We start from the raw sequence: 24,826 nt of genomic DNA on the forward strand, positions 1-24,826 counted from the left end.
CACATGTCAAGAAAAAAAAATTGGCTGCAATTCCAAACATTTCCCCTCCTTGTGAGCTTGTAAGCACTCTGCAACTCTCTTCTGAAGTGTGTTTGTTCTTTGGAACACTTTCCAAAGCTTGGCATCCTTCAGGATGCTTGTTAAAACTGCCCCATCCTGCCACCGGGAAACATTTATTGATGCTTTTGTTCATGGAAGAATAGGAAGACTCAACCTTTGGTGAACAGATTTATTAGTTCAGTCCCACTATTTTGTGACCATAAGACCTTCTTGTGAGAGATTGGTGAGTTTGAAATATTTCTCTTGACTTCCTTCTTTAAAAAAAACTTCTCATAATTCCCTTATATTGGGAGGTCACAAAACATAAAAAGCTACAGCAGATTACAGGCTCACAACCCTTGCTGTTGTGCCCACCTATATATTCCAACCAATAAAGAAACTAAACACTTCCTACCAACTAACCCTCGATTTTTCTTTCATCCATCTGTCTCTTAAATGGCCCTCATGTTTCATCCTCCACCTATCACCCACCCAGGCACCCACAACTCTGAGTTACAAACCTACTACCCCTGATGCTTCCCCTAAATGTCCCTCTCTTCACTTTGTCCAGACGTGGAACAGTCCAGCACAGGAGCAGGCTCTTCGGCCCAAGCTTCCCGTGCTGGCCCCCGTGGCAATTCTATTCCCTCCGTGCTTCACCACGGACTAGGCTAGTTTCTTTGCCCGCTCCTCATATTTCCTCTCAAGCCCCTTCTCTTCAACCCCCCCCTTGCTCCTTTCTCGACCCCCTTTTCTCCTACATCTTCCCCTTTGAGGTTCATCTATAAGCGTGCGACACCCCGGCGCTCGTTTCCACGGAGTCGGCAACGAGAAGGTTGCGCTACGTTTGAACACAAAAGTGCATTTAGTCTGGAGGGGGAGCGGTTTGGGAGGGAGGGGGGGGGGGAGAGGTGTTGCATGCGAGGCGAGGGACGTGTGCCAGGGTGCGTCGGAAGACGGTGCATTCATCAGGGGCACAAGTGCCGAGTGCGTTTTGTCAAGGCGAGGGTGGAGACGATTCGCAGGCTCCCTCTCTCCGCTCCGCCCCACTGGGAGGCTTTGTCCCCGCTGCCAGTTGCGCATTCCCCGGTCGGCCGGCGGGCGGAGGAACTTCGCTGAGAAACTTTTGCCTGGGCGAGAATGTGACCAAGTTTCCACCAGCTCCGGGGCTGTCGTTTTCTCTCCGAGAGATTCACTGGGGGAGGGAGGGAGGGAGGGGGATGCTGATCGCAAAATCCGCTTGGGAGGAAAAACTTTTCTGAAGCCCTCCCCGGGACACACCGGCCGAGCGAGATGATGCAAGGCAGAGTGAACCGGCTCTTTAAGAAAGACCTGTATGTGGTCGAATCAGGGCAGAGGTGGAAAGCGGCCGCCTGCGAGCCCGAACTCGATGTCGGCCAGACTTCCCTGTGTGAGATCACCGACAAGACGCTGGATGTAAGTCGAGCGCTTTGGAAGCTCCCCAGAGTTGGCCAACGATGTACCTGCGCTACTCCGAGCCCGGGGGGGGTGGGGGGGGGATAGGGAGGAGGTGGGGGGGGATAGGGAGGAGGTGGGGGGGGATAGGGAGGAGGTGGGGGGGGATAGGGAGGAGGTGGGGGGGGATAGGGAGGAGGTGGGGGGGATAGGGAGGAGGTGGGGGGGGATAGGGAGGAGGTGGGGGGGGAAGGGAGGAGGTGGGGGGGGAGGGAGGAGGTGGGGGGGGAGGGAGGAGGTGGGGGGGGAGGGAGGAGGTGGGGGGGGAGGGAGGAGGTGGGGGGGGGAGGGAGGAGGTGGGGGGGGAAGGGAGGAGGTGGGGGGGGGAAGGGAGGAGGGGGGGGGGAAGGGAGGAGGTGGGGGGGGAAGGGAGGAGGAGGGGGGGGAAGGGAGGAGGGGGGGAAGGGAGGAGGGGGGGAAGGGAGGAGGGGGGGAAGGGAGGAGGGGGGGAAGGGAGGAGGGGGGGGAGGAGGGGGGGGAGGAGGGGGATCAATTGTGGCTCGGTATGTGGGTTGTGAAGCAGGGGTGATGCGCTCAAGTTCAGCTGTAAAACAATGCTCTCATGGAAAGATCTTCAGAGGAATGGGGAATATTTACAGCTGTTGCAGTGCGTTGTAAAATCGTGGCAAATATTTAAATTCTGTACTTTTCTTTCTGGGGTCAAGTGTTTCAATACTACAGTTCTCATAATTCCCTTATATCGGGAGTTCAATATCCAGTTCGGTGATGTGGGTATCTTACACAATGTGTTATAACAGTGATGGTTCACAATGTTTCCTCCTCGAGGGCCTTGGGTTGTTCTGCACACACACGAAAAGGAAAATGAAAAAATGTTATTCTGGGGCCTTTGGTAATTTCCCAGCCAGGAAACACCATTGTTCTTCCAAAGGTCTTATTGTCTGTCCATGTCTATCATCTGTCTTTGCCCTCCCGCATTGGAAGGTTAACATCATTGTTTGTTATAAGGAACAACGATCCCAAGTGTTGGAATGAGGAATATATACTTTTAATATCTTGTTCGTTGGGAGCTTTGCATATTTGTGTGGATATGTGAGAGTGGAATGTGAAATGATTTATTCTGCTGTGTGGAGGCTGAAATGACATTGGGAACAGAGAAATAAGAATTGCATTCGATGTGTGTCTTTCACATGCCCAGGGCCTCCCATTCGTGGACGCCCTGCTGGATTGAAGGGCCTTTTGTCATGTAGAATGTGCACAGCAAGATCCCACAAGACACGCACTCAGCAGCTCTGAGTGATGCTGACTGCAGAATAATACACGGGACAGCAGAAGGTGAAAAGAAAATTGGGGATCATGATGGGACACAAAGATGATTTTAGAATTGCTGTATCGTGTAGGAAGTTGGAGAAATATTAAATGAACTTTTAACTAATTTGGCGTGTTTAATCACATAATGGTGCTGACCTAAAAATGTTTTGCCGCTGATCTTCGTTTGTACTTAGCATCTGAATCCTTATTTTCAGTGTCCCAACAATGGTCAGCCAGCATTGATGAATACGAGTTGCCCTGATACCACTTCGACATGGTCGCCATGTCCTGGTGAAATCTTGCACCATGTTCATTGCTGACTGCACCATAATCAGCAGGGAAGAAGTCCAAGTGTGAATGCAGAAAATGAATTGCACTCTATGGTTTTGTGGACAAAATATATACAGGAAATCACAAAAATAGGTTGTATCTAAAAACTGGTATGCAATAGGAAAATTTTAAGTCAGCCCTAAAATCTGTAAAAATACACCCAAAAGTGTTCGGAAGAAAAATCTTCATTGTCCGATGTTATTTGCCTGGTATCTCCATGGGATCCATCTGAGAGGTAGTGTTCATTAATGATTTGTTCAAGTGGGGCACTTGTGACAGTTCTGCACTCACTCAGCACTGCAGTGTGTGTCAGGCCCTTTTGGAACTGGAACACAGATCCATTGATCGAGGAGTGAGAGGGGGAAGCAGCAATGATACATGTTCAAAAAAATTAAAGGCAAAATATTACAACTTGTTGAAAGATTAGCATCATTTTTGCATTGATCTGTTCAAACTGGTCAGATATCTATAGTTTCTGCAAACTATTTCTTTCATCTGTTAGTTGAGGTAATCCCAGTTTAATAATGACACAAGTTTTTGAATCCTCAGCATTTGATTTTGGCAGAGAATAATTTTCCCATGAATTTTCTGACTACAGCTGGTGCTAACTCTAGAGGCTCCAGCACCAGGAAGATTACAGTGTCTAAAGTTAGTTCCCAGAACACACCTCTTGCCACTGAATAGAGCTTTAAATTGGGGAGGGGGGTGGGGGCGGTGGGAAATAGAGGAAATTTGAACGAAGAGCTGAAAATGCAGGAAACACCCAGCAGGCCAGGCAGTATCTGCAGAGAGAGAGAGAATAAGGTGAAGGTGTCAGATCAAAGACCCATCAGTCAAACTGGAGAAGGTCGAAGAGGTTTGTTTTAAACTGTAGGGAGTGAGGGAGAGATGGTTAAAGAGATGGGAAAGAGTGAAAGAGATGGAAATCCCATTTGAGAGGAATAGATAAATTGTAATTCAAAGTTCTTCTGGGAGAAAAAAATGATGGTGATTTCAACAACAATTGAACATTTAAAAGTACAGATCTGAAGTACCACAGAAAATGAAGTGGTTTGGTGGCAATGTCTGTGGAAAATGTCTTTTGGGTGGAAAAAAGAAACACTTCATTAAAACTGGAGAAGGAAGTGAAGCTGCAGAGATGTTTTAAGTTGTTTTTGGCTGGAAGTTTTTAAACATCTGATGGGGCTGTAGTTGTTCACTTGGTAGCATTTTAAACAATTCAAAAGGTTGTGGGTTCGTATCCCACTCCAGGGAAGCAGGCACAAAAAAATCTCTGCTGATAGGCATCAATATCGACTTCTCCAATTTCTTTTTTCTACCTTCCCTCGCCCTCTCTCATCCCTATGACTCTTCTCCAAATTCTTAGAGATACAGCACGGTATCAGGTTCTTCTGGCCTGCGAGCCCACGCCGCCCAAGTACATCCATGTGACCAGTTAACCTTCTTAACCCCGTACGTCTTTGGAATGCGGAAGGAAATCGGACTACCCCGGAGGAAACCCACGCAGACATGGGGGAAACGGCCAAATACCTGACAAACAGCACCAGATTCGAACCCTGGTTGCTGGCACTCTGCTCGTGTGCTAATTTCTATGCTGACCATTCCGAGTTTCTTTCTCATGCTTGTCACCCACACCTTCCTACCTCTAGCTCCTAACCTCTTCATTCATCATATCACAGGGCATCTTTCTCAGCCCTTTTCCCCCTCTCCATCACCTCTCAGCTCCTATCCTTTATTCTTCATACTCATCACCTATCAGCTCCTTTCCTTTTTTTCTGCCTCCCACTGGCATTCACCTATCACCTGTGGTCACCCCACCCCCAACCCAACTCAACCTATTTACTAAGGCATTTGCCCGATCTTTAGTCAGGCCTGAAACCTTGACTACCTGTTGCTCTCCATGGATAGTGCCTGACCTGCTGAGCTCTTCGAGCATGTTGCTCCAGCATCTGTAGACTCCCTTGTTTAGCTTGAGTGAGAACATGCTGCATTGCCAGAGTTGCCATCTTTTGAATGCCATCTTTTGGGATGGTGTACAAGATTCCATGGGGCTTTTAAGAAGAAGCATCCAAGCCAGAATTTATCCCTTGAACAGCATGAATAAGAGCAGGTGATTTGGTTATCACTCTAAGGGTGTTTGTGGGATCTTGTGTGAATTTGGGCTGCACTCTCTCCTTGTGAAGCTTCTGGGGGTGTGCTGAAGGCTGCTGAATCTCGGTCAGACTTGCAATGCAGGGTTTTACAGGGCAACGAGGGAATTCTTTGTGTGTAAGAGTGCAACTTGTGAATGAATCAAAGCTGGTTTTCAATTACAAATTTGGCACCCGTACACTCAAAAAATGGGATTAAATTTGTAGTGATATCCATTTTATCCCTTGAGCCCTGCAAAATTCTTCTCTGTATGTTTAATTGTACTGCACAACATCACTCTCTGCAATCCAAAGATTTTTTTTAATTTTCTCTTTTCTCCTTTTTATACCTATAACTTAAAAAAAAACTTTTTACAATTTGTATATTTTGGGGGTGGGGGTGGGAGGGAGGGGTTTTGGGGTGGGCTGAAAACCATCATGCATATAATCATTTTGTGTTTTAAAAAAATATCTATTATAACAATTGTATGAATATTTTACAAAAAGCTAAAAAGTTTTTTTATATATATGTTAGGCCAAATCAGTTTGCTTCAATTCTTTAGGGAAATTGTTTATTCACCGATGTCGATCTCTATTTGTATAGAATTAAATATTTCTTGCAGCTCAACAATGAGTCAAGCACATAATGATAAACATACACTCAGGTCAGGAGTAAAGTCAAGTTCAGGCTTATTATCACCTGATCGTACAACCCAATGAAACAGTATTTCTCCCATTCACGGTGCACACACATGCATGCACAGCACATAATAATCGTCTACATACACAATTTAAATAAATATTTATAGATATTTAAGGATGATTTACGTGGTTGCAGGATACTGTTGATCAATCTCACAGCCTATGGGAAGGAACAATTTCTGAGCCTGGCAGTACTGATTTTAATGCCCCTGTATCTCCTTGGTGGTGGGTCATGGGTTGCTCCCAGTAAATGTCGTCAATAGAGGAAAGGAAGATCTCCAGTGATCCCAGCTGTTTTGATGTATTGACTTCCAGGAACTCCAGAAAAAGATGCAGAGAGGATTAACTGGACTGCTTCCTGGGATGGGAGATCAGTGTGACGAGGAATCTGGTACTGCTGACAAAAAGCTCAGGCCTGAAACTTGGATTTGCTTCTATTCCCGGTGGATGCTGTGTGATCTGCTGAGTTTCTCCAGCACATTTGTGTAATGCAAAACAAATTTATTTCCTTTGGTGAACTGCCTAATGCTCAGCACTCTGCCACTCAATTTGAGTAGAGGTCTCACTGAACACTATAGGCCCTTTTATTGATTAAAAAAAAAGACAAATGTAAAGATAGAGAGTTCCATCTTTACATCACTGCAGTCCCCTCCATAAAAGGTCTGAAGGTGGATGGACTGCTTATATACGCTCCAGCTTCCATCCATCTAGAGGGGTAGACTTAAAGGTGGAGTGGAACCTCCTCCATAAAATGGATGCCATTGAAAGTGGCTTCAAAGGGGAGGGCTGATAACATCGCGATGACGCTGTCAGCCCGAGACTCAGGAGCACAAATTAAAAAAAAACCTATATGGTTAATAGAGGCTATAACGTTGCACAAAAGATCCGTCTGAGTCCTAAGATTGCTTTCACAGATATCCACTAGCACTCTTACCTGCTCTTCAGTGGCCATTTTCGAGTGTAGGCTGCTTTCCCTTGGCGTGCAGGTTTGACGTCATAGTGGTGGGCAGCGCTGCTTCACCACTCACCCTACCTCACTCATCTCTGGAATCCGGCTCCTGACTCAGCTGTGCATAAATGGACCACAGGATCTGCCTTATAGGTCATCAGCATAAAGGTAAAATTGCCTTTTTTTTTTAACTTGAGGTGCTATGACACGCGGTTTCACCATACAAAAGGCCTTGTATGATTGAAGCACGGCTGTATCTTCCAGTCTTCATCCAACGAATGAGCTGAACCGAGGTCCCATCTGCCCCTTCTGGTGGATGCAGATCTCCAGTATGTTTGGAGCATAAATAGGAGGATTATCTTTGATCTCTTGAGCATTATTTACCTTGCAGTTTATCTGACCATCCTCACAGTGTGTTTGTGGACATCACTGACAAAAGGCAAAGGAGGAAAAACCCAACACCCAACCCCAACCCACCAATTTTCCGCTGCAACCGTGTCTGCCTGTCCCGCATCGGACTTGTCAGCCACAAACGAGCCTGCAGCTGACGTGGACTTTTTACCCCCTCCATAAATCTTCGTCCGCGAAGCCAAGCCAAAGAAGATATCTGCATGCTAGCTCCCACATTAACAACATTGGTGATTATTCTTCAGAGTTGTACATTGGCTACTCAGCATTTTGGGGTAGACCCAGAGGATGTGAGGGCTGCTTGGGAAATGCATGTCACTGGATAATGTGAAGGAACTCAGCAGGTGAAGCAGGCATCTATCAGAAGTAAAGGATAATCAACGTTTCAAGCCTGGGCCTCTGAATGCAGTGTGATCTGCTGAGTTTCTCCAGCACGTTAGTGTATTGCATTTGACCCCAGCTTCTGCAGATTTTCTTGTTTAACTTTATAACCTGACAAAATGTGTGAGCTTGCAGTGTTTCATTTCCAGTATCATATTGCTGGAGCAGAATTGCTGGAAGGTCTCAGATTTGAAATATTGGCTGCCTTTTGCTTTCCATGGATGCTGCAAACTTGTTAAATCCGTCCAGCCCTTCTGTGTACAGCACTGGACCCCAGCAAATGCAAACTTTCTTGTTTCCACTAGTTATTCCTGACACGTTGGTCAGTCAGAGGTTTCCATTCATTCTGTTAATAGTATTCTGAAACAAACTCCTTTTTTTAAAATTAAAAGTAAACAGATCTAAAATTCTTAATTTTGCTCAGCTCTTCCACCTCCTTCCTTCCGATGTTGTTTATTATTCAGCTTTTCCCCTATATGGGCTCGCTTAAATTAATAATGACCCCTTTTTTCCCAGAAACTTTTAAGAGATCATGACCTCGCTAACCTTTTTCTAGCCTTTGATTTCTACTTCCAAGTTAGAATCAACATTTAGATGGAAGTTATTAACAGTGCATTAGTAACAGTTTAGATAAGAATGTGGGAGTGGGGGAGGTCCAATATCCCTCTCTTGGTTCTATCAATTCACTTTAAGCCATCTCCGCTTTTCACCTCAACCCCTCCCAGTGGGAGTGAGTTTGCATTTTGCACATTCTCGGTTGATGGGTTTCACCTGAAATCTTGATCGTATTCATCGGTGGTTGCTCAACATCCAACGACATTCCCACCGCTCTCTTCATGGAACCTTGCCTGACTTTTCTCTGTGGGTCGTCCCCACAGCCCCCACGTTTCAGAATTTTCTTGAACCTTGCGGTCTGCCTTGTTGTTCAACCTCTACTGTGCCTCTTTCTAACGGACCAATCAATGTGGTTGTCTTCTGATGATCTGAGGAAGAGAATGTTGATATCCATGATTTGTTGAATCCTGAGCCTGAGTGTTCAACGTCAGAAAGATGCCTTGCACTTAAAATGGAGCATTGAAGCACAAACGAGAAAGTCTGGGTTCAATGGAGAGATGTGCACAAGTGCTGGAGAAACTCAGCGGGTCAGGCAGCAGCCATGTCAAGCAGGAGGAGACGGTCAATGTTTCTATCTGAAAGCCCTTCATTAGTGTCTTGGGTTTAATGGACATCATGGCTACAGACCAATCAACTGGATCATGTGTCTCCAGGTTTTCTCAACCCTCCCATCCTTCAGCCAGCCTGTCGAAAGAACCTACTCCAGCTCAGAATTTATAACGTAGAACGTGACAGCACAAAACCGGCCCTTTGATTTGCAATGATATGCCGACTGATGTAAATCTACCCCACTACAATCTAACCCTTCCCTACATCACAACTATACCCCTCTCTTTTTCTAACTTATTTTGCCTTTTTAAGAGTGTTTTAAATGTCCCTATTGTACCAGCCTCCACCACCACCTCCAGCAATATGTTCCAGGCACCCACCACTCTTTTATTTAAAAAAAAGACCTCTGAGATCTCCCAGAAACTTTCCTCCACTCACCTTAAACAGATGTCCTCCACAAAAAAACATCTGGTATTTGTTATTGTCACCCGTTTGGACTATCCCTTTGTACAATTTTTGTCTCCAAAAACACATTACAGAATTTTGAGGGGGAGTTACTGGTGGAGATTATGAAAGAGTGTGGTTGATTCATATAATGCAAGCTCACACAGTCAGCCACATGTAAAGATCTGTGGGTATATTTGGCTCTGGTGCAAATGTTGGCTATGGGACCATGGAAAACTGCCTTGCGCTTGTTGAAGCGGAATGCCTTGTATCCGGCTGGAGAGTGGATGGAACTTGCTTGCAAAGAGCTCAGGCATGATGCTCAAATCTCTGGTGTCAGGCATGAGTACATGGGTGCCTGAAGCTGGAACACAAGAAAAGAGGAGCAGGAGAGAGGCTACTTGGTCCCTCAATCCTGTCCCACCATTTACTATGATAATTTTATCCTCAACTCCTCAGAGGAACAAGGGAACAACAGGTGATTGTTTCAGCACTTAATTCTGCAGTAGAGATAAATTCTGATTTGTTCAAGTACTGGACAAATATAGAATGCAGCCATTTGCATAACTTGTACCCTGACTTGCAAGGTTCTGCTTATGTAATAAACTGCTGGTACTGGGACCATTTATTTCTGCAGCAGGATTTTGATCTTGGAGAGTTTATAGTAGTGTAGCAGCTGTATAAAGGGAATTTATTTTAGTTCTAGTTTTGCTTTCTTGGACTTTGTTCTATTTACCACCATTATCCAAGTTCCAAGAAATAGTTTCCTTCAAATGAATAAATTCACTGCAGAGGCCTTGTTTATTTAACTTGCATGGGTTTTTTTGGCAGGGTACGTGCACTGAGCAGCATACACTTTGGATATCTGTATTTGATTTGGGGCAAGTTGAGAATTCTATAGTTCTCGCATAGAGTGCACGGCTGCTGTGGACATTCCTTTGGCATTTTCGGTTTCTTGCCCAGACAAACGATGAGGTCCTGGTTTATCTTAATGATTTGATCACCCCACCATTGTGACTGCACCTTCTCCACCCTACTGCCCCGTAGGTCAGGGTCGGATCAGTGGAGAGTTAGGGTTCCTCCAGTACTCCAGCTTCAGTTTCACAGCTTCTCCCTTGTTTGTCACAAGGATGATGGTCAATCCAGCATTAATCTTGTGATTGGTTTTGACGCTGCGGGAACAGTTTCACCAAATGAACTATATTGGTTCAAGCAAAGCGTTCATCACCTTAACAACCAAGAGAACAGGTAATAAAGTGTTACCTGTGACCAAGTGGGAAATCAAACAGTCTCCGAGAGTTCTGCATTTGACTGATGCCTTTGGTGAATTCTTTGGCAGCTGATGAAGGATTGGGGCTGGCATCTTGTAGAATTCTGGATCTGGGGAAATGATTACTATTGAATCAGGACCCCCCAGAATCCTGCTCTTCTTCAAATATCTTCAGTACCCTTCACCCATATCCTTGAGTTTAAACAACAACTGGAGGACAAGGGTCAAGGACATAAGGTGAAATGTTTAAAGGGAATGTTTTTGGAGAACTTCTTAATGCAGTGAATGGTGAGAGTGTGGAACGAGAGGCCAGCTGAAGAGGTGAATATGATTTCAACAGCAGAACAATGTGGATGGGTGGGGTCTGGAGGTCTATGATCCAGTTGCTGGTCATTAGGATCAGGCAGAATAATAATTTGGAATGGAATAGATGGTCCAAATGGCCTATTTCTGGATTGTGCTGTTTTATGGTCTCCAGTGTTGCCATATTCCAACTTGTTATTGGAGAAATAATAGAAGGGGGTAAAATTTATGATGTTTAAAGACATTGGAATGGTTATGTGGATTGGAAAGAATTAAAAGGGTATGGGACAGGCGCGGGCAAATGGAATTAACTTAGAAGGACTGCGTGGTTGGCATAGATGAGTTGGTTCAAAGGCCCATTTCCGTGCTGTATGCGACCGTTTTTGCTCTCTTGTGCGTGCATTTTTCGCTTGTTACAACATCCAGCTTCCCACTTGCCCTTCACACTGAGCTTTCTGACCCAAATTGCTTCCAGGTCTGAAGCCAGGGTTTTAAAATGGACTCACTTGGATGCAAATCTTGCCGTGGCTTCGCGCCTTCCTTTCAGTGAGATCTCCTCCTGCTTGATCACTCTCACAAACTGAGCATCCCTTCAATTCTGGCCCCCTGAAATTTAGTCACGCCTCTGGAGCCCTTGAAGACTCTCCCTTGACCTTGACTTTTAACTTTCTCAAATTCCTCAGAAATGCCCCACTATTGACCGTATCCTCCTGCAGCCTTGTGTTAAATACAGACATACCCTGTATTACACGGTTTTATATAGCGTGGTTTTGATATAACACATTTCATAATTTTAATATAGTAATAACCAGAAATTGTTAAAGGACCAACAGTCCTGGGCAGTCACCGTCCACAGCTGAAGGCAGGCATCTGACGATCACCTAGCTCTGTGTTTCTACTGCCCCGAGACCGCCTTTACCCCCACTTCCTCCTCACCTGATGGATCGCGCTTGATGAGCGTTGCAGGCTGAGTTTGTCGGAGACAGACGGGGAGCTGGAACTGAAGAGGTGCAAGCGACTGTACATTAGACAAATGTTTTCTTAAGTAAACTTATTGGCAATAAAGATCTTTGTTATTTTTCAGTTTTGTATATCCCTTTTAAATATTTTATGCACATGTTTGCATAAGAGTTCAAGGTAAAAGAATAAATAATTTTAGGATTGGAACGTATGTGTGGTTTTCCGGAGCACTGAACTTGAACCATGTTTTCAGGGTATGCCTATATTCTCTGTTCATTGTTCTGTGCAGTGTTTTCTAATGCACCATGTAAAAGACACTGGAAATGTGTTAGCATTAATCTTCCCCCTAATCAGGGAATGTATGTTTACATTTTCTCTGTTTTCCAATTGAGGAGCTGGAAGAGATTAGAACTGCATTAGCTCAATACATGAAAATAAGCCTGCATTTGAAAGAGTTGCTCAAGTTTGAATTCCTCTCTTTATCCAAACCTGCTGAAGAATGATGATTTAATGTTAGCCTGCTCTGGATTATATCCAACAAACAGAGTCACTACCTTTTTTGAACATGAAGCTCAAAAATTTACTTATGTCAATGCAAGTTTGTTTGTCTCGTGTACCAAGATGCAGTGATTGGGCCTTGATGAAGGGTTCAAGCCTGAAACGTTGGTTGAGTATCTTCACCTTTGACCTGCTGTGTTTTTCCAGCATTGTGTTTTTACTTCAATCACAGTGTCTGCAGGCGTTCATGTTTTACTTCAGTGATTGGGCTTGTTTTGAAGGCAGACCAGTTAGACATCTCAGAGTACAAGTTTGACCAAAAGTTGCATTCATGTCTATGATAACAGTGGGAAAGAAACAGCCCTTGAATCTGTTGGTGTGTGATCTCACACTCGATGTCTTTTCTTCCTGATGGGAAGGGAATGAAGAGAGTATGGCAAAGAGAGGGTGAGTGAGTGTTTTCGTATATTGGCTGCTTTTCCAAGGCAGCGGGAAGTATATAGATGGGTCAATGGTGGAAGAAAAGGTGGTCTGATGGCTGAGCCATGTGCACAACCCTCTGCAAGTTTCTGCGACAGAAAGTCGTGGATTAAGTTGCAGAGAGAGGTGCTGAGTCCAAGCTCACGTTGCCTGGGGATGAGTTTATTTGATTCTATTGTGTTGAAAGCAGAGCTCTAGTTGATAACTAGTATGTAGCTGGTAAGTACGACCCATGTGACCCATTCTGCAGTGCCTCCACAATTATTTTAAGTTCCTTTTTGAGTTAGCTACATTCAGTGACAATGTTTTTCCCAGTCAGTTTTAGGATGATTGGGTAATTTCCTGTCAATTAAACCTGGTGACAATTCTGTAGTAAATAACTCAAATTGATCTCTGCTTGTAGTTCACTTGCAGAAGGTAATAAATATAGCCATCACAGGTCCTGACCTCCTATCCATTGCCAGACATCCATGTGATGATCCTCAAGAAGGCAGCCAACTACATAAAATATCCCCATCTCTCACTGCAACCTTCAGGCAGAAGGTACAGAGCCAGAAGACCATAACCTCAAGGTTCAATTTCAGTCCCTGTCCAACAGGCTCTTTGGCCTTCCCTTGTTAAACAAATTAGGGACTGTCCACCACCACAGAAGGACTGTCTGCATTATTGCATCACGTTTGCAACAGGATAACTGTGAATATTTATTATCTCCCTTATTGTCTTTAAATTTATTGTCACAGTTTTATTTCACAAGTACCTGTTCAGCTGCAGCCAGTAAGAATCTTGGTGCATATGCACATTGTGCAATGTATATGACAATAAACTCATTATCACTATCCTCCACTCACTGCATTTCCCTGTTTTAAATAGATACTGTTGACAGGACAAGGATGCTGTAGTTGGTGTTTCCTCTGCTCCTCACCTTATCTGTAGCTTCTTTAGGTGTACTTGAATTGTATGTGCATTGGATCAGTTACAATGAGAAATCCTACACTTCAACCTGCCCATCTCTTGGCCCATCACCACCCTGAGGGTTAAATTAATTGGATGCTGGTCTAGTGGGTGGCAGGAGAACTGGCTGGAGCAATGGGCTTGTGACAGAGAATATTTTGCGACCTGTGGGGGGTTTGTGTATTTGTTACGGGTCATTTGTCGTGATCTGGCCAAGACAAATGTTACTGGTTGGATAAACGTGTAAAACGAGGTGGTAAACTTGACGAGAAACAAAGAAGTTCTCAAAAAATGTTTCTACCCCAATCAAAACGCACATCCCTTTGGTGGTGTGGAAAAGGGCTTGAGCTCGACGACCCCTCCCCCTTCCATGATGGTATGTGGGTTTATAGCAGGTAATGCACGGTAAGTTAAGGAATACTTGCGGTGGTAAATGGAGGAATCCGCAGATGCTGGGGTCCAGTGCAGTTCACAAATGTGAGAACGGTCATGCAGCATCAGAAGTAAAAAGACAGTCGATATTCCAGGCCTTTGCCCTTTGTCAGAAGAAGGAGGAGTTTTCAGGAATACTTGAGGTGGTCCGTGAGTAAATAAGAGTCGAGGATTATTCTTGACCCCTGAACATTCTGATGGGAATGTTCTGAGTCAACATCGACTTGATGAGTATTCAGAAAAATGTTGTAGGAATGTGAGAAACCAAATGCTCCCTGCTACCCACCCCTTGGACCAAATGTTGGCACTCTTACCTTTATAGGGTATGTGCAGACACGTACTCACGGGGGATGTTAACAAGGTAGAAATCATGGCTTTGATTCAACACATTGAAGACTGACCGTGGTTATCTTTCTCTTTATTTGTTTAATGATATAGCACAGTGAAATGGCTTCTAGTCCATGAAGTCTGTGCCACCAACTAACTTACTAACCCTGCATGTTTTTTATTTGGAGGGTGGAAGGAAATGGAGCACCCGGAGAAAACCCACACAGAGGGTACATACTGCTTCCAGAAGGTTCTGATTGAAGTCTTCTGTAAATGCTCTGTGCAGTAGAGCAAAAGGCACAACCACTAGTAAAAAATGATTCCAAGTGAAGGTGCTTTTATTTCCTTGGAAACTGAGGACTGCTTCATGGAGTTGCACAACTTAACTTCATGTTTATTATGATCTGACTGTATATATACAACCAGACAATAAACGATTTTACAGACCATGGTGCACACACAAACACAGGCAATATGCTCAACATAAAAATAATCACACATATATTTAAAAATATTTTGGAATAATTTACTTGGTTACAGGATACCATTTGTAAATTTCACAGCCTGTGGGAAGAGGCTTGGCAGTACTGATTTTGATGCTTCTTTTTCCATGCACATTGGGTATATTGAACGAGCTGCCAGATGAAATGGGAGAGACAGGTAGGGATAATTGTAACATTTGGACAAGTATGTGGAGAGGAAAGGTTTAGAGAGATTTCTGCCAAAAGCAGTTAAGTAGGGCGAGCTTGCTTGGTTGGACAACTTGGTAGGCATAAACATGCTGGACTGAAGGGCCTGTTTTAATAGAACATCACAGCATGGCACGTCCTTCAGCCCACAATATTGTGCTGACCTATGTAAACCTACTTCCCAACAATCTATTTGTTCCCTCTTTTATACCAATCACCCTTGATTTCTCTTGCATCCATTGGCCTATCTTAAGAGCCTTTTGAATACTCCTATTGCACCAACTTCCACCACCACCTCTGGTAATGCATTCCAGGCACCCATCACACTGAGTTAAAAAAAACCCCGCCTCTGACGTATTCTTTAAACTTTCCTTCATTCACCTTAAACAAATGTCCTCCAGTATTTGCTGTTGTTGTCATGGGGAAAAGGTGCTAACTGTCCACCCCATACCTAAGCCCCTCATAACATTATATAGCTCTCATTCTTGTTGTCAAACTCTTTAACTCAGTTAACACATTTTTTATTGCCATGACACTTTTATGATTTATTTTGTGACACAGCATTACTGTTATTATAATTCACCTCAAACCTCAGGTGTACTTCTCTCCTGCAGTCCTATTTAGTTATAATGTTGCTGAATAACTTGATTGTTGGTGAACTTCTTGGTGGTTTTGTGAGATGCTGTTGTTGTTCCTACTCAGGACAATAGCTGGCTGTTGAACAGTCTTTTGTTCTTTGCTGTCTGACGTGAAATTCCCACTTGCTTTGTACGCTGCTACGATGCAGGTGGCTTTCAGTTCTCATTGTCCCCCATATGCTTGCTGAAGGGGATTGTGCGTTTAGAAGTCCCGAAGGCACCAGAAGGAAAGTCACCGACAATAGCAACAAACCCACACCCTCTGAGAATCCCACCATGGTGGAGTCTTTACCCCTTCAAGTTTGTGAACAATTATTTAACCCTTGTGACGCTTCTCTTGACCAAAATTAGGCAGTTAACAATGAAATGTGAGTCGTGTTTCCAGTCAATGAGGAGTGAGTTGGCAGGTTTTCCCTCTGCCCTGCTTCTCCCAGTGAGTCTGGACCTGGAAGAATAGTCAAGTGAATCAGAACCAGGGTTCTACAGGCAGAGGGTAGGAGTAGATTGCAACTCTGCTGCATTGGACCAATCTAGAGGCTTTGGATCTGATTTTAACTGATTTCTCAATGGAGTGGTCGAAAAGGGGGGGGGGGGGGGTGATCTCGGAATGGGGCAACGACCTTCTCTCCTCTGTGCCGTCCTGCGGCTTAAACTCAAGCTTGGAATCAGTGCATCTGTGCTGGTTATTGGAAATGATTCTGGCAGGAAATCACTGTTGCTTTACACACAGGGCCACAAAACCGGTCCTGCCTCTCTGTCGTGGAAAGCCGGATGATAGAATTGCTCAAATTATTTGACTTGTTATTGGTTCAGTGAATAATCAGCTACAGGAGAATAAAACAACAAGGCCTGCATTTATAAAGTGATGTTACACTTTCTGCATTGCTTTAAATTGCAAGAATCCTTTTAATTGTCCCCATGTTAAAGAGAAAATTTTATTTTGTGTTTTTTTAAAAAAAAAGGTGTGTGTTTTGTGACAGAGTATATAGATATGTTTTTGCGAGATAAATTGGGAAAGGTCTGTTAGAGTAGGTTACATCCAAACATTTCAAAACAGATCTCATTTAAAATAGTGGAGCTCTGCTCAAGCTAGACAGGCGGCTCCAAGAGTCTCTGTAAAAGCTTTGGATAGTGCCCAAGAGACTTCACCAATGGATTGTTGTTTTGAAAAGCAACAGATGAAAGAACTCGGAGGAATAGATTCAGAGTTGCAGGCTGTCTGGAAGTGCTGCTTGCTGTTCTAGGACGGTCATGTGGTTTTTTCAAGCAGGGAGGGAGTCAAACAGGCTTTTATCTGAAAGAGAGAGAGAGAGATCAGTTCTGCAGCTTTACAGTCAGCAGCAAAAGCTGGAACTGGGACAGGACAAGCTGGAAAGCTTGTGGAAAAACCCCATTTTTGAAGACGGGTTATGAGTGCTGGTCAGAAAAGCCTGGTCAAAACCCTTGTGGTTCATGCAAGAGGAGAGGACTGGCTGCCTAATCTTCCACTTGAAATAAGAGAAATAAAAAGGAACTGTGTGGTCACCTGAAAGAAAGAAGTTACCATCTGGAAAACCATGATGGGGCAAGTTTCTTTGGCAAGACACTGAAGTGGCTGATTAACAGGAATCAATTGTGGGTGTCCAGCAAACAACAAATCTCTCCTCTCTCTGATAACTGTCAAGAACCTTCCTGAGGGGTAACCATTTACTTTTGAAGCACCAAAGCCTGGTGAACTTTATAAATGTTAAATTCTGTGCAGAGTATCAGAATTGCGTGCAACCAGTGAACTTGGAGGAATGAGAAGTGAGATTGGACTGTGAACCAAAGAACCTTTCTGAAATTACACACACATTGCATACACGTGTGCTTCGAATTAGAAGGGAGTTAAGTTAGGTTAGTTAATAGTGATAAGTTAAAGTGTGATTCTGTTTTCATGTTTAAAGATAATTAAAAGTAACTTTTGTTTAAGTAACCATTTGTCTTGGTGAATATCTATTGCTGCTAGGTTTTGGGGTCCTCTGGGCTTGTAACAGTTTGTTCATGCCAATGTGTGTCAACATGTTTGTGCAAGTTGGTGTCTTTGTTATGGGCTTGTGTGCTCTGTGTATATTTCAATGACTGTGGCAGCCACTTGTGCAAGTTTATCCAACAGTCGACTGTTTGAGTGAAAAGACTTTACCCTGATCTGCAAGCTTTTGCAATGCGGATAGGCTTTTCAAATCAAATTTGTTCGAGACAGGTTGCTTATCGGTTCGCGTCTCAACTGTGTTAGAGGGACAAATTGGAAATGTAACCAAAGTGTAAATGGAAACAGAAGCTAAACATGAGGTCCAAGCCTTTTGGATGCTCTCTCTGCATTAAGATTAGGCAATGCAGGGAACACTCTCCGATCAGTTAGCAGCTGTGGGGAGAGGAACAGATTTCAAAGCGTGGGCTGATTATTAGTTCTTTGCAGCAGAAGATTGGAACTTGAGTTGTAATTGAGTTGTGAACTTTTAACCTGAGATTGGTAAATCTTGCACAACCAAGATGAATGGGGACATGAGGATTGACAGGTGGTCAGAGTGATGTCACAGATCAGCAAGGGTCTTGAGTCGTACAATAGGCTTGAAAAGACAAATGACGGTTTGTTCCTGTTCAAATATCTAAAGGCATAATTAATGAATTTCTAGCTACTGAATGGTCAAAAGTGTTTTCAAATGTTTCCTCTTAAGCTGACGCTTTATGAATTGTTTTTTTTTGGTCCCAAAGGCAAGCCAGCTTATTAGTTCAAAATCACCTCCTAGTGTTGGACTTAAGTATGAACAGTGAAAGCCCTGGTATCTGGCACCATCAGGGATTTGTTGATGCTGGATAAGCACGTTTCCCGGTTGCTTGAGACTGGCAATGCCTAACTAATACACCTGCATTAAGAATGAACAGTTTAAAAGGCAAAAATACTATACTTACAGCGAACAAACTGCACTTGCATGAATATATTGTATAAACCTTAAAGCGTTTTACTTTATTTTCAGTCACATTCTTTGAAAATGTTTAACTGTTGATGCATCTGCAAGTTCCTACCCCTCCACGAAGCCTCCTGACAATCAAAATCATTATAGATAATTAATTCCCCTCCCACCCAAGTTTACAGATAAAGCCTAACTCAAATACTTAATATACTAACAAAGATAAAGACTCTTACTAAGCAGAGATAAGGAGACATTTTTAAGAGAGTCACCCCAGCAGCAAGCAGCATCAACCAGCTCTTCATCCTGGGTGACATCATTTTATATCGACACAACTTTATTCAAACAGCTGCTATGAGCAAAGCACGGCCAGGACACTCCGCTGGCTGTATATTTGCTCCCATCTTCACCAAAGGTTTACGTGTAACTTCAGAGAACATTGACTTTTACAATTTTAAACTTTTATTTAATTTTTAAAATTATTTTAATTTTTCAAATTTATTTATTTTCCACGATATTTTTTTTTCTAGTTGCTTGTTCCGGATAGCACGTTTTCCTGTAATGTTATTTGCGCACTTTGCTCAATGAACCATCGCTGGAGCAGCTGGACAGACTTTTTGTTCTCCTGACCTGAGAAAGGATTTACTAGCTTCGGAGGTTCACCAGGTTGATTCTGGAGATGAGAGGATTTGCAAGGAATTGAGGAACTGAGTTACAGGGGCAGGTTAAACGGGTTAGAACTTTATTCCTTGGAGTGTAGACGATTGAGGGAAGATTTGATAGGAGTATACAAAATGACGGGTACAGAGTAAATGCAAGCAGGCTTTTTTCCACTAAGATTAGGTGAGACTACAGGACATGGATTAAGGGTGACAAGTGAAATGTTTTAAGGAAACCTAGGGGGAACTTCTTCATGCAGAGAGTGGTGAGATTGGCCAGCAGAATTGGTGAATGCGAGCTCAATTTTGACATTTAAGAAAAAAATTGAACAGGTACATGGTTGAGAGGAGTATGGGGGGTGGGGGGGCTATGGTCCGGGGCAGGTCAATGGGACTAGGCAGAATAATAGTTTAGCATAAACTAGATGGGCTGAAGAGCCTATTTCTGTGCTATATGAAGGATTAGCCTGTGAGGAGATTGAGTAGTCTGGGGCTATAATGGAATTTAGAAGCATGGGAGGAGATCTTCTGGAGAAGTATAACATTATGAAAGGAACAGAAAAGAGGGGGAAGTTTCCACTGGCAAGTGAGATGAGGATGAGGGGACATTACCTTGAGATTCATGGGACTAGATTTAGCACGGAGATGAGGAGGAAATGCTTCTCCCAGCATGTGGCAAATCTGTGAAATTCTCTGCCCAAGGAAGCAGTAGAGGCTGCCTCATTAAATATATTTAAAACTCAGTTAGATAGTAGGGCTAATGGGGAACAGCCAAGTAAGTGGAGCTGAGACCATGGCCAGATCAGCCATGATCTTACTGAATTAGCAGGCTGGATGGCCCACTCCTGCTCCTATTATTTAGGCACTGCACTAGGCTGTGCTAGAATGTTGCTGGGGTTACAGGGTCTAAGCTATAGGAAAGGATAAATAAGTTAGGTCTTTATCCTTTGAAGTGTAGAAAGTTGAGAAGGGATTTGATTGAAGTATTTAAAATTATTAGAGGTATTTAAGAAAGAGGGAGATACAAATGAGAGGACATGAGTTGAGAGTTGGGGGACAAAAGTTTAGAGAAAACATGAGGGGGATCTTCTTTACTCAGAGAGTGATGGGTGTGTGGAATGAGCTTCCAGATGAAATGGCTCGATATTAGCATTTAAGGAGAAGTTGGATATGCATATGGATGGGAAAGGAATGGAGGGTTATGGATTGAGTAGGCCAGTGGGGTTAGTTGGGAGAAAGTGTTCGGAATGGACAAGAAGGATCAAGTTGGCCTGTTTCCATGCTGTAAATGTTATATGGTTATATTTTGGGTCCAATTAACCTACACCTCATGTACGTTTCGAACTGTGGGAGGAAACCGGAGCCCCCAGGGAAAGCCCATGCAGACACACAGAAACTCCTTAGAGACAGGATGAAATTCAAACCCTGGTCCCAATCACTGGCGCTGCAAAGGTGTTGCGCTAACTGTTACACCAACCATGCTGCCCCATTGGAAATTAAAGATACTGCAGGGAAACAGGCTCTTCTGGCCCATAAACCCACGTCGCCCAAATACACACATGACCAGTTAACCAAATAACCCTGTATGTCTTTGGAACATGGGAGGAAACTGGAGAACCCTGAAGAAACCCACACAGGTTGCAGGGAGAATGTGCAAACTCCTTCCAGGCAGTGGCAGGTTCAAACACTGGTCACTGGTGCTGTAATAGCAGCCCCATGCTGCCCTTACTTTCCTTCTCTCTTCCCTGCCCTTTACCCACCCCTTTCTTCCTTCAGGTCTCCGCCCCCCTTTTTTTCCTCCTATCACAGAGCATATTTCTCAGCCCTCTGCCCCCTCCTCACATTAGCTCCATTCCTTTCTTTCCCCCTCCCACTGGCATTCACCCCTTCCCGTAAGTCTATGCTTCTCTCCCTTTCCTCCTTTTTCATTTCTGATGAAGACCCGAGGCCGGAAACATTGCTAACTGTGCTGCCCCCAAATGTCTCATGAATGCCTAAGAAGGATTTTTAAATATCAGCTTCTGCATGTCAACTAATTATTTAGAACAGTGGCTCGGATGTTAAGAGGGATGAACTCTTTCAGAGCATGAGCACAGTTTCGATACCTTAACATCCTTGTGTTTCCTTTCTAGGCTAAACCAAAGGACATTGAACCAATCGACTACGAGAATGTCTTGCTACAGAAAAAAGCACAAATTATTAGCGATCCTCTGCGTGACATGCTGCTTTTTCCTAACGAAGATTTCCAGGTAGGCAGTGTTGGTCTGGGACCAAGCATGTTCAGATTTTTCTTCTCCGCGTTGTTTGTGCAGAGTAATGTGTTTAGGTGTGGGCACCAAGTCTTTGTTGGATGCAACATCCTTGATTGGTTCTGGGTCAGGACGAGATCAGATTCGGCTTATATTCTTTTGAGTGCTGGTTGGAGTTGGGGGGGGGGGGTGTGGTGGGGGGGGGTGCAGTGGAGGAGGATCCAACTGATGTTTTCTAAATAATCAGAGGCAGGGGTCAAATTTCGTGTGAGAGGGGATGGGGAGTTGGTTTAGAATAAAGGGGTAAGCCCAGAAAATTGGAACAACGTCAGGAAACAGAGAATGGTGCAAACCTGGAATTTTCCACATCATCCATCATGGGCACAATGGTTCTACATACAGGTCAGCAGTGTGAATGCTGGTTAAGTATAGTTTGAAAATTCAAGTTCAGATACATATTGCCATTTATTCAATTGGATGATGTAACAGGTTTGAGAGGCTAAATTAAGCCCTTTTTCTCTGTTTGAGTGTTGTGATCTGCTCTTATTATCTCAAACCATATTTCAATGTATATTTAGAAAAGGTACTGATAGCATTGTCATACAATTTGTACATTGTTCACATGCTCCCAAATTCTTATTTCCCATGCCCAAATTTTGTTTTTAAAAAAAAGACAATTGTATGCATTATATTTTAAAAAGGGGTAATAAAAGCAACAGATCGATGATAAATGTTCACAGTCCCCATTGCACACAGGAAACAAGAAGTGTTAAACAACAATGAAGACAGTCCTCTTGTGGTGTTGGTTTTCAATGCACCAAGGAAGCGAAGTGCTGTAATCCAGGATTCTCAGTTGAACGGCAGTTTAAAATTTTTTTTTATTAGCCGTGAAAAACTGTGCAAGATGTAAGGCTCCATGAAAAGGTTGTAGCTCAGCCATGTAATCCGAGTTGGGTGCACTTTATTTATTGATATCATCCTGTGCTTCCAAACTGTTAATTGTCATGTTTTAGGAGAAGTGTTCTACTGCGAGCACACTGACTGTTATCTCTTGCATTCGTACACCCGTGTATAGAGCACAATTTACAGAGTGTAGGATTGCAATGAAAGGAAAGATCAATTGGCACCAAGCAAGGGCAGCAGGAGAGCACTTTTTTTGTTGGATATTGTGGTCACTGATGTTGCAGAGTATGGATGGTGCAGCAGGGGAACTCAATCTTCCTTCAGCTATTTTTGGTGGGATTGGTTGTTTTCTCCTTCTCCTGATGGGGAAGCGATTAGAAGCTGAAGTTTCCTGCTGCACAATGCAGTGTTGGGGATGGAGATCTTGCTGAAGGATGTCTGGTTGCCTCACCTTTGCTCATACACCCGTGGTGGAGGGACCCTCACAGATCAGACCCTGCAGGTTTGAATGGAAATTGACTTCCCATCTGTTCTGCACGACCAAAGTATAAAAGGAAAAACAAAAGCATGATCTGAGACTTGGAGCTCAGCCGAGGGGCTTCCTTTCCTGCTCTGTAATCCTGGTCATCAAACAATTTTGTTTGTCAGAAGGAATTGCTGAGATGAACCTGAAAATATTGCTCATAATTGTGTTGATCCACTTACGTAATGCTTTGGAAGGGGTTATGTGTGCTTAGCCCTCCGGTTTCACAGATGTTTCCTGGTGAAGGATGTGCTTCTCTTGAATGCACACAGCTGTGGGATCAGCACTGCCTGGTGGTAGTGTTATGACTTGAAATCTACAGATAGATTTATCAGGCCTGTCAGATGATAGTGAATGTGAAATGTTACACAGAGAGTGATGAGCATCTGGAATGCAATTCTGGGGAAGGTTGTAGAAGCTGATACGATCGCAGCATTTATCTTTAAAGGTATGGAAACAGGCAGCGAATGGAGGAATATGTGTGGACATGGGATTTGTTAGATTGGCATCACGGTGGGTACAGACATGATAGGCCAAAGGGCCTGTTCCTGTCCTGTGCTTGTCTGTGTTTGATGTAAATGTATGGCATTTCCTCACAGAACCTGATCAGAAACAGGAAATCTCCCTTTGTCCAGAGCCTTTTGAACTGAATGTGAGGGGAAATTGTGCAAGTTTAGAGTTATTCTTAAGTTTAGAGTGTCCCAAAAGGCTGAGCTTTCACCTGGCAGTTTGAGAAGTTCAAGGACAAGATTTTGCATCCTTGTTATTCTTCACCCTGAATGCAGACAGGATTTCTTATTTTGGTTACTGAATTGTTGCTGTTCCAAAAGGAAACTGCGAAGTACTACTTCCTGTCTTACCCTGAACAAATTGGAGAAAGATCAAACTCTTCACAGATGGGGCAACATTCATGCTCTCAGTTGCATTCAAGGTAGCAAGCAATTGCTTTCACCTAGAAGGAGCACAAAGCAGAAGCAGAAGGGTATTTGGGATGCTGAGAGATAAAATTGTTAATGATAGAACATAGAACATTACAGCACAGTACATGATGTTGTGGTGACCTATGTCAACCTAGTCCACAACAATCTAATGCTTGCCTACCTCATACCTATTGTAGCCTATGCGCTAAGTGAGCATGGAGAAGAATGACAGACGCACCATAGCCCATCTTGGTTTATTGCTCTGGCTATCGCACTTGTATAGGCTCCCGGTGCTGATGTTACGGCCCCTCATCCTCGGAGCGCCAGCCTCAGATTGGCTGGTGTTCCTGCCAGAGTTCCCCATCTTCCTGCCATGTGGAAGTCGGTCGGTGTCACCCCCAGGTTCGCACATTCAATGGCCATTTTGCGGGCTGATCCATGTCTCTGTGCGCGGAGCGCTACACTATAACCCTTTATTTTTCTTGCATCCATGTCTTTTGAATGTCTTGCTTGTACCGGGTTCCACCACTACCACACCCAGCAATGCATTCCAGGCACCCATCACACTGTGTACGTAATAAATATTTGCCGCTAATATCTCCCCTAAACTTTCCTCCACTTACCTTAAACAGATGTCCTGTGGTATTTGCTATTGTTGCCCCAAAGTTGTTGGCTGTCTGCCTGTCTAAGCCCCCATAATCTTGTTTACCTCGAATCTTTCCTCAGACCAAAGCAGAAAGCCCTAGTTCTGTCAACCTTGCTTCGTGTGACATGTTCTATGTGTTTGGCCCATATCCCTCTAA

The 24,826-nt window shown here is 43.8% G+C and overlaps 1 protein-coding gene across 17 annotated transcripts in view; it reads left to right on the forward strand.

The window, feature by feature from the left end:
• The window catches only part of dock9b (dedicator of cytokinesis 9b), a 346,813-nt gene that overhangs the window by 88,082 nt on the left and 233,905 nt on the right, over positions 1–24,826 (forward strand). For 7 of the 17 annotated variants that reach the window (XM_069890523.1, XM_069890538.1, XM_069890537.1 and 4 more), the window contains one exon: positions 21,561–21,677. In XM_069890523.1, coding sequence (XP_069746624.1) covers positions 21,561–21,677 — 117 coding nt within the window. Of the gene's footprint in view, positions 1–1,024; positions 1,477–12,630; positions 12,770–21,560; positions 21,678–24,826 lie in introns of those variants that run through there. The other 10 variants (XM_069890522.1, XM_069890524.1, XM_069890525.1 and 7 more) reach the window with 4 other exon arrangements.

Source organism: Narcine bancroftii, chromosome 7 (assembly GCF_036971445.1).
Source record: "Narcine bancroftii isolate sNarBan1 chromosome 7, sNarBan1.hap1, whole genome shotgun sequence".
Lineage (NCBI taxonomy): Eukaryota > Metazoa > Chordata > Chondrichthyes > Torpediniformes > Narcinidae > Narcine > Narcine bancroftii.